This window comes from Notamacropus eugenii, chromosome 5, assembly GCF_028372415.1.
Source record: "Notamacropus eugenii isolate mMacEug1 chromosome 5, mMacEug1.pri_v2, whole genome shotgun sequence".
NCBI lineage: Eukaryota > Metazoa > Chordata > Mammalia > Diprotodontia > Macropodidae > Notamacropus > Notamacropus eugenii.
This window is the reverse complement of record NC_092876.1, coordinates 8474207-8494807: the sequence shown is the minus strand read 5'-3', so window position 1 is coordinate 8494807 and position 20601 is coordinate 8474207. Positions and strand designations below refer to the sequence as shown.

Here is a 20601-nt window from a genome sequence, read left to right as displayed (position 1 = left end):
TAGGCCTCAATACCTTTTGTTAATTTCTGTTGAGGTGCTGGGTCAGGGGATGGTGGTGCCCTCTGACTCTGAAGACCCAGATGTTAGTGCTTCTTTCTCTGGTAACTATGTATGTATGTAAGGGTAAGACAACTGGTTCTGTCTCTTGATCTGTGATGTATGTATTGCTTACGGTCAGACAGTTGGAAGCCCGGTCTGTTCATCTTTATTTCTCTGCTTGTGTTTTCTCTGGTGGTATATGTGTCTGATTTAAGTGACTGTTGACCCCTCAAATGCTGCTTTCCTTTTAGTAAAGCAGATCTAAGAACCTGTGCACCAGGCCCTCCTGTGTATGGCAGGGTCCTTGCTGTAACAAAGGGCTATAAAAATGTTCATACCCTTTGATCCAGCAATACAGCTTGTAGGACTGTATCCCAAAGAGATCATAAAAATGGGAAAAGGGCCCAAATGTACAAAAATATTTATAGCAGCTCTTTTTGTGGTGGCCAGGAACTGGAAACTGAGGGGGTGCCCATCCTTTGGGGAATGGCCGAAACAAGACATGTTATATGAATGTAATGGCATAATACTATCGTGCTTTAAGAAATGATGAGCAGGCAGATTTCAGAAAAACCTGGACTTCTATGAATTCATGCCAAGTGAAAAGAGCAGAGAGAAGAGAACACTGGACACAGGAAAAGCCACATTGTGAGGTAGCTAATTTTTACAGACTTGGCTCTTCTCAGCAATGCAATCTAAGACAACTCCAAAAGAATCATGACGGAAAATGCTCCCCACATCCAGAGAAAGAACTATGGAGTCCGAATGAGATCAAAGCAGACTATTTGCTCTCTTTTTTGTTTTGTTTCTTCTTTCTCCAGGTTCCTCCTATTGGTTCTAATTCTTCTTTACAGTATGACTAATGTGAAAATGTTTGATAAGAATGTGTATGTAGAGCCTTTATCAGACTGCATGCCATCATGGGGAGAGGAGAGGGAGGAGAAGAAAACTCAAAAGCTTATGGAAGTGAATGTTGAAACTAAAATTAATTTTTAAAAAAATTACATTTTGCTGCCATATGATTAGGGGAAAGTTCCTATTTTATCAGACATTCTTTTTCATTTTGGCAACTTAGTTTTCTCTTTAAAATCAGATTAGTTAAGGTTTTATCTAATTTATTATTTTAATGGTTTTAGTTTTGTCAAGTCACTGGGATTTTTTGGTCTCAATTTTGCTTATTTTTTTTAATATTCAGAATTTCTACATGGGTGTTTTTTATTTGTTCCTTTTCTACCTTTTTTTTAAAGCTGTTTGCCCAATTCACTAACCTATTCTTTCTTTAACTGATGAAAAAATGTTTAGATATATGCATTTTCTCCTAAGGAATGCTCTGGCAGCATCCTACAAGTTCTGGTATGAATCATCATTATTTTTAAAAATGAAATCTGTCTATTGTCTCTATAATTTATTTTCTGACCAATCAGTTCTTCAAAATGAAATTTAGTTGCCATTTAAGTTTGAATTATTTCTCCAAATGCTCTCTATTGATTATATTTTTAATTGTGTTGTCATCAGTAAGTGATACCTATAATATCTCTGCTTTTTTGAAGGCTTATGAATTTTTTACTACCCTGGTAGACCAATTTTTAAAAAATGTGTCATACACAGCTCTGAGAAAGACAGATATTCCTTTTTAATCTCATTCAGTAACTGCCAGAGATGAATTAACATCTAACATCTAAAATTCTGTTCTGCTCCCTAACTTTTTTCTTAGTTATCTTTTTATTGGTCTGAAAGGGACACAAGAAATTCCTCAACTATAAAAAGTTTTTCTTTCTATTTCTCCCAGTAATTCGAATAGTTTTTCCTGTGAGTATTTAGATGCTGACAAGCCAGGGTCAGCACCTGTCACCTTGTTAGAAACTAGCCTTTAAGACTGAATTCTGGTATACCAAAACAAAGAGTAACTGTGATCTATGCTGGAATACTGTCAGCGCAATTCTGCTAGTTCCCTTTTCGTGGTGCCATCAAGGATACCCTCAATACGTACACACATCATTCTCAGACAGATTTGGAAGGAATGAGAAAGAAGGCATGTTGCTGACAAATACTCTTCTCTCCTCCATGCACTGGATGATTCAGCTATACTAGTCTACACACACTCTCACATACAGTATTCCATCTCTCAACTCTCTGGCTTTGAACTGGCTGCCCCCCATGCCCAGAAAGCTTGCCCTCCTCAGCTCAGAGCTTTCCTGGCTTCCTTCAAGCTTCAATTCAAGCTCCATGTTCTGCAGAAGACTATCCACAGTCAAAGACTTCCACCTGCCACCCTTCTAAGAGGACATTCTCTATTCTGCAAGTATCTTCTGGGTACCTAGTTATTTATGAATTGCCTTGCCCATTAAAATGTGAGCTCCCTGAGGAGTTCCTGCACTCACTTTTTTTTTTTTAACCCTTCTTTGTAAACTATTTCTTGCTAAATTTTCATGGCCTGTCTTGCTTTGAAGAAGGAGAGAATTCTTTAAAAAAATCTTCTATCAGCTCAAAACAAGTACATGAGGTATCAGTGTGCTAATATGTGTGCATATATCTACACAGTCTATGTTCCCAAGTAATTCACCTAATTGTAAGCATAGTATTATTAGAGAAGGAGCACTTCAAGCCCCTTTTCTCAAAGTCTCTATCTCTTGCTGCTTTTCCCCTTTCCTTATGAGAAAGTGTTGGCAGCCTTTTAATATAAGGTGGTTTTAGGGGAGTGGGAGGAATTCTTGCCTGTAAAAAGGATCAGGATTGTATTTCTTTATTTGCAAGCAGTAGCCGTATTCTTATTCTCTGTGATTTCAGATACTCTTCAATAAATCCTGTTTTAGCATTTTTTACTTAAGTTTTAAACCTAGTTTTTTTTTTACTTACCTAAGTTTTTTACTTATTTAAACTTTATACCTAGACTTTTATTTTTCTGATGTGACCGACAGATAATCACAAAAAAGTATTTGCTTTGTGGGTAAAATGCAGAGAAGATTCCAATTATCTCTACTGTCTCCAATAATTCTCTGCACAAACCCTAAAATTTTTTATTTTTTTACACATAAAATTTTAAATGTTTCAATCTGTTGGGATTGGAAGCTCAAATCCGTGTGGATGGTCTCGGGCGGGTAAAGGTGGGAGCTTCTAAATCTTAGAGCTCTCACGAGACCCTCCCAGGAAACGGCAGGGGATCGAGGTGAACCGAGCTAGCTCGGGTATTTCCGCCTCTCCCCGGAAGATACGTGATGGGTGGAGTCTCCCTGCCCTCGAGGTCGTCCCGGATCTGGGCACACTATTGTTATCTAACAGCACAGTATTTAGATGCAAACTATGCTGCTGGAAGGTTAAGTAGGATTGAGGAAGCCTGAAAGCTCTTAGCACGTGAGGAGCCAAGAGGACAGTAGGCTCCGTTCTCTTCTTTCCTCTCTCCCCTCCCCCTCTCTCCCCGCTTGTACTTCTACTTCCAATCCCTTAAGATCTTAGCCTCCTTAGGAAATCTCCCCCTCTTCCTCCTAAGGAAGACCCCCCTGCACTTGTAACTAGACCCTGAAATAAAGCTCAACCCTTGTTCGACTCTGGAACGTCCTTTCTCTCATATGTGCATCCGGCGTGGCCAGCCGAAGACCTCGGAGGTGAGGTAAGAAAGACTCGGGTAGCCCACACAGGCCTCTAGGCCTGGCACAATCAAATAAAATTAAGTTGACATACAGATATAGAAATATGGTACTTTCTTAGGTGTTGTTGGTTTGGAACAAACAAAACAGTCAAAATAGCATCCTTTACCTTGGTTTGTCTGCAAATACAGCATCTGTTGAGCATCAGTTTTTAGGTAAGTTAACATTAGAGTGTACCTAGGAAATCCCATAGACAACAGCAGATTTTCAGTTGGTTTGGACATTTTGTATGAAGAAATTTAACAAAACTGAAAATCCATTTATTTGCTATCTCTGATCTTATAAACATTGTGGGTCTGACAAGAAATTGTACAGTATAACTGCAAATTATTCAGAAGCACTGATGAACAACTATATTTTGACACAGCAATAATCATTTTAGTGGGGAAGAAAATCTGATAACTGTACCACCAGTAATCTAAGATATTAATTCTTAAATTTCTTTGGAACTTTTTACACCAATTGTAAAAAGTGAAATAATGTATATGTTATTTTATCAGAAACAAGATCTTTAGTAGTATACTTGTTTACTACTGTGCAAAAAACATCTTGGTAATAATCTCAGTGAATCAGTATGTAATCACTTATTGAGGGAAAAGCAGGATTCTTCTACTTTTATAGCTATTACTGTTTCATGTGATTATCTGTACTTATAACAGATACTGTTTTAATTAGATTAAGGATATAGCTTTAATCACCAAATTTAAACTCTGGTGTTTGGTTTGTTGGGAGCTGGAAAACAGTATTAACAGTGTGGTGCTGCTATAATGTAGTAACTAATGGAATCACTTCAGAAGCACTAGCAGTTTTAGTAGTGCATCTGGATGTATTTCAGAATTGGCATTTCAGATTTTAAGTTTCAACTGTCAGGGGTTTTTTTTCTATATATAAAATCTCCTTTTCCTTGGTTACAATTTTCTTGTCTTCTGTTCTGGAAGATATGTACAGAAAATGGAAGCAAAAAGCTGGTAACAAAGGATGCATATGAAAGTGAGGCACAGTTCTACACAAACAAGGTCAGGAATGTTAAAGCTCAGAATGATACAGATATGGATATAGATATACAGATCCGTGCGTTTATATGTGTGTCTGGCAAAAACAGCTAATCTGACAAGAAGGGTCTTATTGGGGGGAGAGAGAGGCAGCACAGCAGAGCACACAGACAACTGGCCTTGAAGCCAAAAGACCTTACATCAAGTCTAACCTTTGACACATACTGGCATGTCACTGAACCTCTCAGTAGTCTAGGTCTTTAAGTTGTAGGAAGTATGCTGACCAGCACTTGTAAAAGGAATTTCCGTACCCAATGGTTCCCCATGCCAAAGAAAAGGGGAAAAGGGGAGGGGAAAGAAAGCTTAAGGGCTAGATCACTGTTTGACATGAAGAGGACCGGGATAACAAGTGCTAGAGAGAAAAGAGAGCTGTTCAATCCTTATTTCACTATTTTTTCGTCTTGTTTTGGCCGAGGAGAATGATCTTTCACTAGCTTCACATTAACTGCAATGACAAATTTCAATCCTTGGGCACAAAAGATGAAATATTCCTGCTCTCAGGGCATAGGCTCATACACTAGGAGTGTAACTTACACAACCATCACAATAATGCAGATGAAACAGGCTTAGAAAGAGGTGACCTCCTCATATCTCACAGGAAGATGGAGAAACAGACCCCTCACTAGAGAGGTAATGGAGAACAGGGATAGGGTGAGAAAACCATCTTCAGATACGCCCAGTGTGCTGATAAGTGCTGACAACTATTGTTGGTTATGAGGGTAAGATGTCTTTGGGGAAGGAGAGGAGGGTTAGTAGAAAGCAACTGTAATGAAGAGAACATGAATAAAACAAAACAAAAACATTCAGAAGAGAAGCTGGCTACCTGTTGCTAATTTGTTAAATTCCATGTATTTTTTTCATGTATACTTTAAAAAACACTAACAGAAGTTCACAGTTTCATACGTAACCCTTTTTCTTCTTCATATGTTCAAACATTTGTGTTTGTTGAAGAATATTAACAATACAAAATAGAAGAAAAAACCAATAGGTTAGAAAAATAGTGATGGTAAATAATACCAAAAAAATGGTTTTGACATTTAAAATATGTCCATTTAGATTATTGGGTTAACTAGTCAGTCAATTTAAATGTAAAAGTTACAAAATGTAAAAAGTTCACAAAGGTGACTCCCAGTCTGTAAGGGACAAATACAGGCTAAGGATATGATCAAACAATTTTCAAAAGAGAATACAAATTTTTTAGAAGTAGACTTAACAAGTATTTATTCAATACCTACTATGTGCCAAACACTAAGCTAAGCACTTTACAGATATGATCTCATATGGTCCTCACAACAAACCTGGGAACAAAGGTGCTATAATTATCCCAATTTTAAAGATGAGGAAACTGGGGCAAAGAGAGGATTTGCTCAGGGTGACAGAGCCACACTTGAACTTGAATTCGGTTCCAAGTTCAGGTCTCTATCCACTGTGTCATTGAACTGCCAGATTGTTCACCATCACTTGAAAAGTCCTCAACCTCATTAAAAATCAAAGAAATCAATGAGGCACTACCTCAGATGCATCAAACTGACAGCAGTAATTAAAAGCAGCAAAGCTTCATGTGGCAGAAGGGGGACAAACAGGTCAACTCCTTCACCGCTGGTACAACCACAAGCTGGTTGATTCTTTTGCAAAGTAATCCATGTGCTGAAGAAACTACAAATCAATCACAGTCTTTGAGGCAGCACTTAGCACGAGGCCTGAAACACTGTCAGCTCCTACATCAGCGGACCGACTGACCCACTAATTCTACTTCCAGGAGCATGTTCTCCAACTGTTATCGGGGGTTGTGAGGAAGCAAACTCTTCAGAGATTTTCCTAGCAGTATTTTTTTTAATTGAAAAACAAAGAAACAAAATCCCACAGACAACTTAAATACCAAGAGTAGAGGGGCATCTAGGTGGTGCAGTGGATAGAGCACCAGGGTAGGAGTCAGGAGGACCTGAGTTCAGATCTCACCTCAGACACTTGACACTCACTAGCTGTGTGAACTTGGGCAAGTCACTTAACCCCAACTGCCTCATCCTGGGTAATCTCTGGTCATTGTGATGAATATCTGGTCACTGGATTCAGATGGATGTGAAGGAGAAGTGAGGGTGGTGACCTGCACAGCCCTCCCTCACTCAAAACAAAGTCAAGGGCAAATCACGTCATTATTTCTCTGATGGCGTGGTCTTCTTCGGCAACGAAGGACGAGCACACACCAACAGTAGAAAAATGGTTAAATAAGCTGTGGAACAGTAATGTAATGAAATCTAATGTAATGAAATACTATAATAAGGAACAAATATTAAAACTAGAAAGGAATCTGCAAAGATCTTTAGTAAAAAAAACAAACACAGACATGGCAGACCAGAAGATAAATAACGGGGATCACAAAGGAGGAAAAGTCAGTGACAATGAAGAGACAAAGCACAATGAAGGAAATTTAATAGGGAGGAAGTGAAAAGTAACACTACTAAGGAAAAAGTACATGGGCAGTAATAATTCTACTTAGTTTGTACTGATGTTCAGTATCACTTGTAAGTGATTTAATTTAAAGAGAGAAGAACAAGATGAATATTTTAAAAGGTTCATGTTTCCAAGAAAAACTCTTGTAGCAAGTCTGTCAATAGTACCAAGCACTTATTAAGCACCTACTATGTGCCACTGACCACACTAAACCCTGGGGATACAAAGCAAGGCAAAAACCAGGCCCTGCTCTCAAGGAGCTCACATTCCCATGGAGGTGACAACATGAAAGCAGTAACATACAAAAAAGATCCATGCAGGGTAAATGAGGGGCTGTCTGATAAGGAAGACACACTAAGGTAAAGGACTGGAAGACAGAGATGCTCCCAAGGCGAGGGCCTTTAAACAACTGATCTCTTCGTATGTATACAAAATATATTTGTATTGAGGGAGAGGGGGAGAGGAGGGGGGGGGGGAGAGGGAGAGAGGGAGGGAGGGAGGGAGGAAGGGAGGGAGGAAGGGAGAGAGAGAGAGAGAGAGAGAGAGAGAGAGAGAGAGAGAGAGAGAGAACCGAGACAAGAAAGAGAAGGCAAAGAATGGGGCAGCAAATGATTGTTAGTATGTAATAGATGAGCACGAGATTCCTATTAGAATCTATATGCAGGTGACAGTTTTCCAATGGATAACTGGCCAAAGGATATGAACAGCTCACATATACCCTGGAAACAAACACTAAAAAGTGTTCAATAGTTGATTATTTTTTTTCTGCTGCTTTTCCTGTTTTTTGAGAAAAATTTTTTGTTATGGGATGATTCTCTGGGAAGAGAAAGGAAACATGATACAATGGGAAATCTAAGCAAAAATCCAAATCCATTTTTAAAAAACAAAAATGATCCACATCACCAAAATGAAACAAAGTCCAAGTAAAATACTCATATGGCAATATCTCATGTCCATCAAAGTAGCAAAACTTCTCCAAATGTAGGCAGGATGTGGGGAAGCAAACGTATCTCGAGAGATACATGTATTGGTAATCTCAGGCTTAGCACAGTACCTGGCAGGTAGAATTCAAGTAATAAAGTGCTTGTTAACTGATGCATTCCTTTGGGCTCAAAAAAGACCAATGGCTCCCTATTGCCCACAGGATCCAGTTTAATATTTGGTATTTTTAAAAATCTATTTATTTATTTTTAGTTTTCAACAGACACTTCCACAAGATTTTGAGTTACAAATTTTCTCCCCATCTCTCCTTTCTGCCCACCCCAAGGCAGCACACATTCTGGCATTTAAAGTCCTTCACACCCTGGCAGTAAGCAGCCTGCCTCTCCAGTCTTCTTATGTTACTTTTCCTGGATACTGCATAGAGTCCTGTAAAACTGACCTCCCTCCCCTTCCTCACGGACAGCACTGCCCTGTCCATCTCTCTGTCCTGGCTATTTCTCATGCCTAGAATGTACTCTCTCCCAACCCACCACTTCTGCTTAGCGTCCCTAATTTCCTTTAAAACTCACCTCCATGTCTCCATGAGACCTTTCCTGACACACCCCAGATGTTAGTTCCTTTTTGAAATGTACTTTATGTTAACATTCTTTTTTTTAATTTTGAAAATTTTTCTTTAAAATGAGAAAAATTTGAAAATTCAATTTCTCCTTCCAGAACTTTCATCAGTTGTTTCTCTAGAGATGGATAGCATTTTTCATCATGAGTTTTTTGGAATTGTGTTGGATTGTTGTATTAATTAGAGCAGCTAAGTCTTTTGCAGTTGATCATTCTTATAATACTGCACTCACTATGTACAATATTCTCCTGGTTCTGCTTACTTCACTTTGCATTAGTTTATATAAGTCTTTCCAGGTCCTTCTAAAACCACCACCCTTCTCGTTTCTTATCACACAATAGTATACCATCATAGTCACAAACCACAACTTGTTCAACTATTTCCCAACTGATAGGCAGTCTCTCAGTTTCCAATTCTTTACCACCACAAAAAGAGCTGCTATAAATATTTTTGTATATATAGAGCCTTTTCCCTTTTCTTCAATCTCTTTGGGATACAAACCTAGTAGTGGTATTGCTGGGTCAATGGTTATGAAGTGTTACAACCCTTTGGGCATAGATCCAAATTGTTCTCCAGGATGGCAGGACCATGCACAACTCCAAAAGTGCATTAGTGTCCCTATTTTTCCGTATCCCCTCCAGCATTTTTCTTTTTCCTTTTCTGTTATGTCAGCCAATTTGGTAGGTGTGGGACAGCATCTCAGGGTTGTTTTAATTTGCAATTCTCTAATCAGTACTGATTTAGAGCATTTTTTTCATGTGACTTGAAAACTTTGATTTCTTCTTCTGAAAACTGCCTGTTCATATTCTTTTACCATTTCTCAACCAGGGAATCTGACTCTTGTTTTCAAAAGTTTGGCTCTTGAAATATGAGGTCTTTATCAGAGAAATTAGCTGTCAAAATTTTCTCCCAGTTTCTTGCTTTCTTTCTAATTTTGGCTATATTGGTTTTATTTGTGCAAAACTTTTTTAATTTCATGAAATCAAAAGATTTATAGCAGAGTTTTTTGTATTGCAAATCACTGTGAACAAAACACGGCTAAACAAATTGTGGCACAGGAATGTAATGGAAAAAATCACTGTGCTATGAGGAATGGTGACTACCAAGAACACGGGCAGACAAGTGGAGATTTTTAGGAAAAGAGGTCAAGGGCCATCTGGGAAATCACGAAATCAACATATACAATTACAACTGTGTAAACAACAACCACCATAAGAAAAACCAAGACTGATAATGACAAGGACACCAAGCTTGATTCCCTAAGAAAAGGCACAAAAACAAAATTCTTTCCCTTCTTCCAAGGGGAACTGTGAACGTAGAAGACAGTACATCCTGTCAAAGTTGAATGACATGCTGATTAGTTTTGCTGAGCTGTTTCTATTTTAATTATCTGTTATAGAGATGACACTCTGAATATGAAATAGGGGAGATTAAGCTAGGTCTTGACTAGTGTGAATCAAGAACCCCCCAAGGTGATCACATTATTTGAATTTGCATTGCATATTTCCATTAGATTTAGGGCAGTTACTATATTTTATGTAATTACAATTTCAAGTAGTGCAAATCCAAATACTTCAGGGGATTCATTATTCACCCTAACCAGGACCTCCCTGTAAATATTAGGAAATAAAGATGATATAAAAACAAAGGATGTCATTATTTTAAAAAAAGAAGACACATTAGGTCTAATTCCAGTTTTTCCTCTCCTGAGATCAGGCAAGACATTTCCTCTCCTGAGCCCAGTTTCTTCAAGCCCCAAATGAGAAGGTTAGGTCAGGTGATCTACTGCCCACTTCCATTTTGTTCTCATAATTTATCAACCTGATATCCTCTGTCAAAAAAGCCTCATTTTTTAGGTCAGAAAAACTGGGGTTCTGATGCTTCAAAAGGACATGGTTGGGTAGAGACCAAAGGGAAGGGAAGGTGACCTATCTGCCCTAAGAAACAATCCAGCATTTGGGAGAGAGAAAAAAAATCCAACTCACCTGGGCTCTGACTGACAGGAGATCACAGGTCATTCCTTCCTCTTGCTCTGTGCTCCTTTCTTGGGGAAGGGAAGGGTCTTGAGAAGGTAGATCTAAGGGGAGAAAAGGTGCCATGAGGGAGACCAATCCTGAGATGGAGCTTTCAAATTCATCACAGTAGAAATCCCCAGATAACCAAGAGGGGTGACCACCATGGTCCCTACATAAAGACAGGTCGAAGGGCCCTCCAGAGCAATCATGGCCCTGCAGGGAGAGATTAAAGAGATGGGTTTTAGGGTCTGAGACCCTGTCCCAATATCTGGAGTCACAGGAGGCCTCAAGGGTTAGTACTACGATCTGAACTGGGGTCAAATGAATGGGGATTCACAGCTGTGTACTACAAACCATCATCCTCCTCACATAGGGAATAGTCATCATTGTCATCACAGTACTCATAGTATGCTCATTTATAGATAGCATTAAAGTTTGAAAAGTACTTTATAAATATGATCTCATTTCATCCTCACAAACACCCTGGAAGGTAGCTATAATTATTATCTGTGTTACAGATGAGGAAACTGAGGCAATCAGAAGGGAAGTCATAAAGCTAGTTAGTGACTGAGGCTGGATATGACCCCAACGCTCTGTACACCGGGCCACCTAACTTCCTTGGGAATAAGATATCCCAGTAATCCTCCATGGCTCATAGGGAGCATCAGAATCCATCTTCAGGCTTCTCTGGATAAAGGCATTCTCTACCCATAAAGCTTTACTCTGAGGGAGACCTGGTGGATATAGCACAAAACCAAGAGTAAGAAAACAGAATTCTGACCTCAGCTCTGACAGCTTCTCACTACGATTTCTAAGATCTCAACTTACAAATATGAGGAAAAAGTGACACCTGACCAACCCACATCACAGATTTGTATAAGCACAAAGTGATGTATGTGTAAACATTTGAACAAATCACGTGCTCACTGCCAGTGACTTCTGAAAGCCTGGAAGAATTCTTTAAAGGGAAGAGCTTAGGAGGGGGTTTGGTGAGTGGGCTGTTCGCTCCCACCTACGCCTGCTCCGGGAACAACCAATGGGAAATTGTTTTCCTACCTTGATTTCTTAGGGTGCATGTTTCACACCTAGCAGAGGGAGGGAGAAGGCTGGCAGATGGGATGTTTCTGGGACTCACCATAGGCTTCAAATATTCTCATGTAATGAGTACTTTCTACCCAAAGGCCAGGGAGCCCTTGCTGTAGTCCAGAGGTCTTCATTTGGGGTCTACAGAATCCCATAGGTGCAGCTAGGTGGTGCAGTGGATAGAGCACCAGGGCAGGAGTCAAGAGGACCTGAGTTCAAATCTCACCTCAGACACTTCCCACTCACTAGCTGTGTCACGTTGGGCAAGTCACTTAACCCCAACTGCCTCATCCTGGGTCATCTCCAGTCATCCTGATGAATGTCTGGTCATTGGATTCATATTGCTCTGGAGGAGAAGTGAGGCTGGTGACCTGCACAGCCCTCCCTCACTCAAAGTCATGTCATCATTTCTCTGATGGTGTGGTCTTCTTCGACAATGAAGGACGAACACACACAGAATCCCATGGTGTCTATCAATAGATTTCAGGGAGTCCACGAACTTGGATGAGTCAACAAATTATATCTTTGTTTTCACTAACCTCTAAATGAAATTTAGATTTTCCTTCCATGTTTAAAAAGAAATAGCATTCTGAGAAGGGGTCTGTGGGCTCCACCAGAATGTCAGAGAGCACACGAAACAAAAAAGAGGAGGAACCTCTGCTCTAATATTTGGCTGGACAGTGGGATCCTACTGGGCCAAGAGACGAGAAAAGCAGGGGGGCTTTCACAGCATGAGAAGTGAGGAACTTTTCTGTGTGAATTGGGCCCTCTGTCACTGGCAGAAATTCTTCTCAGCAACATGTTTTTAAATGAATAAAACAGAATACCCAAAATTACAAAGAAAACCATTATATTGATAGCTATTAAAATATTTATGGACCCCAGGTTAGGTTTGAACTCTGACCTAGAGCACTGAGAGGAAACTGACAGTAAGGATGTAATTGGTGTATCAACAATCAATCAGTAAGTTTTTTTTCTGGAGGTGGGGAGGCAAGGCAATTGGGGGTAAGTGACTTGCCCAAGGTCACACAGCTAGTAAGTGTCAAGTGTCTGAAGGCCACATTTGAACTCAAGTCCTCCTGACTCCAGGGCCAGTGGTCTATCCACTGTGCCACTTAGCTGCACCATAATAAGTATTTATTAAGGCCTTAGCAGGGACCCCAAGGAAGGTAAGAATCTGTAAGGATAAAAAAGATCACTTTGGATTACCTACCAGCAGCCTGCCTACTTATGTCATGACTAATGTGACAGTGTGTCCTACATACAGATGCATATATAGATAGATGGATATAGATATATAATATATAGATACAGATATATGATATATAGAGGTATATTAGATATAGATATATAATATATAGATATAAACATATGATAAATAAATATGTAATACATAATAAAAATGAAATATTTTAGGGTTTGCCAAGTGCTATTACATGTATTATTTCATTTGCTCCTCACAACCACCTTGGGAAGGTCGGTGCTGTCACAAGGAATAGATCCAGTAAAATCCCATCTGGACAACACTGCAAACCTTAAAGCAGGACAGAAAATGAGGGGATTGGCTTCCCGATGTGCCAGGTCCTTAAAGACCTGAGAAATGACTGAGACCTCATGCATGTGGACAGCTGAGCTTTACAGATCATTAAGATTTGCAGAGAACTTCAGTGACTGGACTTCACCACAAACACCAGGGTGAGGCCTGGAGTACCAGGATGCTTCTCCTGGAGTCCTGAGACAAGCAGAGGGACTTGCCCAGGGCCATAGGTGGAACACTAGCCCAGCCACCAACCTTTGTAATCTCACCTCTCTCAAACATTTGGGCCAAATTCTCCATGATCACCTCTGCCTTGCTGTTCCTGGATGCTCTGGCTTTACTGCAAAGGCAAGATGGTGAAAAGAGCTTCCTGATTCAACATGAGCCACTCCAAGAGAATCCTTTCCCATCAGCCTGTCCTGAAGTTGCTACCAAAGGTCCCTGGGCAGCTGTAGGTCCTCCTATCAGGGATGCCTGAGTCCCAACGATACTTCCTTTCATGTAGGTCACTGTTTAGGCTGCTTGGCCTTCACTTTCCTACAGAAGAGAAGCAGATCGCTTTGGCTGGGATCATCACCACATGAGTCTCTGTCTCCCCTGGAGATAACCCTTCTGCTGGCACTTCTGGAAGGGCTCAGTCGCCTCAGTCACAGATCTCATCCCAAGTTCCTGAAGAGAGCCAAAGGCCCTGGATAAACAAAGGAGGACATGATGAGCTTCATTCATTCCAAACACTCAACAATCACCATGCATTTTCAGAGAAGCAATGGAAGACCTAGGTTTAAGTCTGGTCACTGACACATACTAGTGACTCCTAGCAAGTCAACCCAAAGACTATGAGTTACATATAAATGGCCACTCTGTCATGGTAGACAGAGCTTCTACATGGGCCCAAATAAAGGCACTCCTACGGTATGTAAGGGCTTGTGGAAAACTATGGAGGAGATAAGCATGAATAGTGGAAAGTAGACTCCTTGAGGGCAGGGACCCTCAAAAATATCAACAATTCCATTTTTGCTTTTGTTTCCCTAGCTCCCATCTCTCCTTTAGAATATACGCTCCTAGAGGGAGGGACCCAATTTGTGCCTTTCTTTGAATTCCCAGTTTTAGCAAAAGCACTTTAAAAATGCTTGCTGACTTGACATGGCAGGTCCTTGGCATTCAAGGGCAGCTTAAGAAACTGCAGTGGACAAAGGCTGAGACAGGGAAAACTGCAGCTGGCTCTCAGACTAAGCACCGTTGTTCTCCCTGAAAGTCATGTCGTGAATGTGTCTGAGCCAGAGTTTGCTCCTCTCAGAACTCCAGGAGGAGCATCCCAGCGCTCCTAGCCTCACCCCAGTGTTTGCTGTGAGATTCCAATGAGATCATGTCTGTAAAGCCCTAGGAAACCTTAATGCTTAATGGAGGGAGAAGAGAGGGAGAGAGGAAGAGGGGAGAGACAGAGGGAGAGGGGCACAGAGAGAGACAGACAGAGAGAAAGACAGAGATGGGGAATAGAGGAGGAAGGGGGAGAGACAGAGAGGCACAGAGAGGGAGGGAGGATGGGATCTCAAGGTAGTTTTTCTAGGATTATAAGATTCAAAGCTAGAAATCTTTGTTGTAGAATCATTTCAGCTGTGTCTGACTCTTTGTGATACCATTTAGGTTTCGTGTTTTGTGTTTTGTCTTGTTTTGTTTTTGGCAAAGATACTGGAGTGATTTGCCATTTCTCTCATTTACAGATGAGAACTGAGGGCAGACAAGGTTAAGTGACTTTCCCAAGGTCACGCAGCTAGGTAAGTATCTGGGGGTGCCCTTTAAATAAATGTATTGGCTTTCTTATAATAAACAATATCAGTCAGGATTTACTATACTATATAGAGAATCTTTGAGATGAATTTCAGGAATTTAAAAGAGTCAGCCAGATGACATTTATTAAGTACCTATTATGTATGCTAAGCACTTAAGAAAGAAAAAGTTAAAAAAGTCCACCAGAAAATTTAAGAAAAAAGTGGTGGTCCTTGAACTGAAGAAAGTGACCCCAGAGGATGGACAGTCAGAAATAAGATGGGGAAGAAAAGAGATGAGGAAGGGGTTTTTATGCAATGACAGTAAAGAAGAGATCCCCTAGGAAAACAACATGGTAATAGAATACACCCATCCACTTTGGACAGGAGCAGCAATGCCTAAGGAGAGTGAGGAGTGGGCTAGGGGCAGCTGCTTTTTACTAGACTCCCTGCTGCATCCTTCCCTAGAGCTCCTCCCCTCTTCTCTCCCTTCAGACACAGCAAGCCTTCCTCTTCAGTCCTCTCACCTGATCTTTGACTTTCTCATCCCCACTCCAGCACCCTTGAGCTCCCCAGGTCTGTCTCCTTCCCAGGTCTTATCTTTTCCCTGCCTACCAGTGTCCTGGACTCCCCTCACCTGACCCATCCCCTTTAGCCTTTGCTCCTAATCTCCCAGAACTATCATCGGTTCTCTGATACCAACGCGCCTCCCCTCTCCATTCTACCACAACATCAGCTGGAAGAGCCTGGTCTCACAGCCCCTACCCTTCTGACGTTCCAGTTTTGTGTAACTAAAGAAACTGCCTAATAGAACAGAAAAGGCGAATGACAAATGTCGGCGAGAACATGGGAAAAATGAATCAATAATGCCCTACATTCTGTAGAGTGACTTGGAACTATGCGCAAAGGGCTATAAAACCATGCATTACCTTTGACCCAGAAACATCACTACTAGGTCTGTATCCCAAAAGAGAGAAAAAAGGAAAAGGAAAAGGATCTATATGTACAAAAATATTTGGAACAGCTCATTTCTGGGGGCACAGAACTGAGGGGATGCCCATCAATTGGGCAATGGCTGAACAAGGTGTGGTATGTGATGATGACAGAATTCACTCTTCTACTATAAGAAATGGTGAGAAGCATGCTCTCGGAAAACCTGGATAGACTCATAGGGGCTGACAGAAAGTGAAATGTGCTAGGTACAAAGTAACAGTAGTATTGTAAGATGATCAACTGTGAATGACTTGGCTACTCTTATCAATACGATGAAGACAGCTCTGAAGGATCTATGATGAAAAATCTATCCACCCCCAGAGAAAGAATTGATAGTGTCTACACATTTTTTTACTTTCTTTACTTTTCTTGAGGTTTTTTTTTTTTTGGTCTATGTTTTCTTTCACAACATGACTATTATGGATATGTTTTACAAGACTACACATATGTAACCTAGAACTGCTTGCCTTCTCAATGGAGGGGGGAGGAATGGAAAGGGAGGGAGAAAATTTGGTATGTTAAAAATTGTTTTCACATGTAACCTGGGAAAACTAAAAGAAAATACTAAAAAAAAAAAAATAAGATCAATAAGAAAAAAATTTTTAAGTGTTTCACGGGAGCCAGAGCCAAGATGGTGGCGTAGAAGGACAGACCTGCTCTAGCTTTCCCTCCCATAAAACACCTGTAAAAATGACTAAACAAATTCTAGAGCAGCAGAAGCCACAAAAAGACAGAGTGAAAGAGATTTCCAGCCCATGACAGCCTGGAAGACCAACAGGAAAGGTCTACACACCAGGCTCAGAGCACAGCACAGCACAGCACAGCCTTGGCCATGGGGCACAGCACAGACAGGACTGGAGCAGGTTTCAGGACCCGAAATCTCAGGTAGCAGCTGCAGTTCCCAGATGTCTCAACCCATAAACACCAAAAACAGCTTCAAAGGTCAGTAAGAAAGCTCTTTCACTTGAGTGAGAGGGGAGTGCCATCTGGCCCCAGCCCTGGCCTCAGTGGGGCAGCAGCCACAAAGGCAGCAACAGCATCCACTTTTGGAACCCTGAGTGGGGGTCCTGGGGTGAGGAAGAGCGCTGGCATGGTGGAGCTGGTGGTGACTGTGGAGAGGGAATCCTACTTGTAGATCCAGGGCAGAAAGGAGTGCTTGTGGTTGCTCACAGACCAGAGCGCAGGTTGATTGTGCCATCTTGGAGGAACTGAGAACTTACAGGTCCTCAGACTATACATTCACAAAGGACTCAAAAGTCAAGTCACTGGCTGGGAAAATGCCCAAAAAAGGGAAAAAAAATGAGACTATAGAAGACTTTCTTGGTCAACAGGTATTTTCTTCCATCCTTTCAGGTGAGGAAGAACAAAGTATACCATCAGAGGAAGGCATAAAAGTCAAGGCCTGTACATCCAAAACCTCCAAAAAAAAATATGCAGTGGTCTCAGGCCATGGAAAAGGTCAAAAAGGATTTTGAAAATCAAGAGAGGTGGAGGAAAAATTGGGAAGAGAAATGAAAGCAATGTAAGAAAATCATGAAAAGTGAGTCAAGAGCTTGCTAAAGGACACCCCAAAAAATGCTGAATAAAATAACACACCTTTAAAAATAGACTACCCCAAGTGGCAAAAGAGATCCAAAAAGCCAATAAGGAGAAGAATGCTTTAAAAAGCAGAATTGGCCAAATGGAAAATGAGGTTCAAAAGCTCACTGAAGAAAATAGTTATTTAAAAATTAGAATGGAGCAGATGGAAGATAATGACTTTATGAGAAACCAGGACATTATAAAGCAAAACCAAAAGAATGAAAAACTAGAAGACTGTGAAATATCTCACTGGAAAAACAACTGACCTGGAAAATAGATCTAGGAGAGACAATTTAAAAATTATTGGTCTACTTGAAAACCATGATCAAAAAAAGAGCCTACACATCATTTTCCAAGAAATTATCAAGGAAAACTACCCAGATATTCTAGACACAGAGAATAAAATAGAAATGGAAAGAACTCACCAATTACCTCCTGAAAGAGACCCAAAAAGGAAAACTCCTAGGGATATTGTAGCCAAATTAGAGAGTTCCCAGGTCAAGAAGAAAATATTACAAGCAACCAGAAAGAAACAATTCAAATATTGTGGAAATACAATCAGACAACACAGGATTTAACAGCTTCTACACTAAGGGACTGAAGGGCTTGGAATATGATATTCCAGAGGTCAAAGGAGATAGGATTAAAACCTAGAATCACCTACCGAGCAAAACTGAGTATATACTTCAGGGGGAAAAAATGGAATTTCAATGAAATAGAGGATTTCCAAGCACTCTTGCTGAAAAGACCAGAACTGAATAGAAAGTTTAACTTTCAAATATAAGAATCAAGAGAAGCATGAGAAGGTAAAAAGGAAAGAGAAGCCCTAAGGATCTCATTAAAGTTGAACTGTTTACATTCCTACATGGAAAGAGGTTATTTGTAAATCATGAGACCTTTTTCAGTATTAGGGTAGTTAAAGGGAATATATATATGTGTGTGTGTGTGTGTACATGCATGCATGCATACATATATATGTAAGTGTGTATGGATATGTATGTGTATATTATATATGTGTAATATGTGGGTGTATATGTGTGTGTATATGTATATATATACATATACACACACACACATAGATAGAGGGCAGAGGGTGAGCTGAGTATGAAGGGAGATTACCTAAAAAAAATAAAATTTACTGTTGAATGGAATGTACTAGGAATAAGAGAAAAGGAGAGGCAGAATGTGGCAAATCATCTCCCATAAAAGAAGGAAGAAAGAGCTTTTACAATGGAGGTGAAGAGGGGGGAGGTGAAAGGAAACAATTGAGCCTTACTCTCATGGGGTTTGGCTTAAGAAGGGAATAATACACACTCCATTGGATACGGAATTGTATTTTACCCTGCAGGAAGGCAGAGGGAGGGGGACAGGAGAGAGAAGATAATAGAAGGGACAGCAAATTGGGGAAAGGGATAATCAGAAGCAAACACTACTGTAGGAGGACGGGTCAAGAGAGAGATTGGAATAAATGGAGGACAGGATGGGACAGAGGGAAATGTGGTCAGTGTTTCACAACATAACTATCATGGAAGTGCTTTGCATTGCTACACGTGTGTGACCCATACTGAATTGCTTGTTTTCTCAATGAGGGTGGGTGGGGAGGGAGGGGAGAGAGCATGGAACTCAAAGCTTTAAGAATGAACGTTAAAAACTTAGCATGCGACTAGAAATGAAGCTACACAGGCAATGGAGTACAGAAATCTATTCTGCTCTACGGGGAAAACAGAGGCGCAGGGGGATGGACGAAGGGTGGGGAAAGAAGGGGGGACAGACGGGAGGAAGGGGGGATGGGGTGCAGGTGCCCTGGGGTGGGGGTGGGGAGAGACGGGGAGAAAATTTTGTATTCAAATTCTCGTGGAAGTGAATGTTAAGAACTGAAAAATCAATTATGTTTATTTTTAAAAGTGCTTTGCAAATTTTAAATAAAAGAAAAGAAACATTAGTGCTGCTGGGGACTGTACTAAACCGCTGGAAGAAATATGGGGGTGTCCTAAGAGCCGCTGTCTCCCATGACAGTACAGGAATCCTTTATTCCTCCCCCTCCCCCACGAAGACTGCGCAGAGCTCGGGACACAGACGCGCACACACGGCTGTCCTCCTGGGGCACACCTGCGGAGGCGGTCCGGGAGGCGCGGCGGGGTGGGGGGCATGCTCAGGGGTGGGCATCCTCTTGTGACACACGGGAGGGGCTGCAGGGCAGTGAGGGGGGCACAGACGGGGAGCCCTGGCCTCACCCCCCCCCCCGGTGTGCACGCGCGCTCACGTACGTACACACACACGCACACACCCCCAACTCCCCCCACCCCACGGGAGTACTTACACGCACACTGACACCCGCACAGTGCCTAGCACCCGGAACCGGGCGACCCCAAGCTGCCCTCGGCCCACCGGCGCCTCCCCAGCCGGCCACAGCCCTCGCGCAAGCGCACGCCCGCCCGCAGACTCGCGCATCCACCCTCAGACCCCTCCGGGACCTTCCTCCCCCTTTTCCTCACCTGCGCTGCACGGCAGATCCATGAACAAAGGCTCGAAGGAACGTCAGGCCCCACGGAGAATTGCGCCTGCGCGGCCCGAACCCCGAAACTACAACTCCCCGAATTCCAAGGGGGGGGGGGGGGGGGGCCGGCGGTCAGGCCTAAGACGCAGGCCCAGTCTGCGATCCCTATGTCTTCTGGGAAATGGAGTCTTCTCTACCCCTGCGCCCAGCGAGGAGCAGGAGTCGCCGAGCTCCCCGGACGCCATTTCCCAGAGGGCTCAGCGGCGCTCCTCTCACGAGCGTCTTTAGAGAGGTCCAGCTCCAAGGAGGAGGGAGGGGAGGTAGCAGGTGGCCGGTGGCGTCCAGCTCCAAGAATCAGAGAGTGTGACAGAACGATGGAAAGCAA

The 20601-nt window shown here is 41.7% G+C and overlaps 1 protein-coding gene across 3 annotated transcripts in view; it reads right to left on the bottom strand.

Annotated features, from left to right (window-relative positions):
• Positions 1 to 20313, bottom strand: part of LOC140503261 (uncharacterized) — a 36314-nt gene extending 16001 nt beyond the window's left edge. For 2 of the 3 annotated variants that reach the window (XM_072607065.1, XM_072607063.1), the window contains exons 1-3: positions 20215 to 20313; positions 13649 to 14067; positions 10730 to 10821 (exon numbers count right to left, since the gene is read on the bottom strand). In XM_072607065.1, coding sequence (XP_072463166.1) covers positions 10730 to 10821; positions 13649 to 13679 — 123 coding nt within the window. In that variant the 5' untranslated portion in view covers positions 13680 to 14067; positions 20215 to 20313. Of the gene's footprint in view, positions 1 to 10729; positions 10822 to 13648; positions 14068 to 20039; positions 20172 to 20214 lie in introns of those variants that run through there. The other variant, XM_072607064.1, reaches the window with a different exon arrangement.
• Between the last annotated feature and the right edge of the window lie 288 nt (positions 20314 to 20601).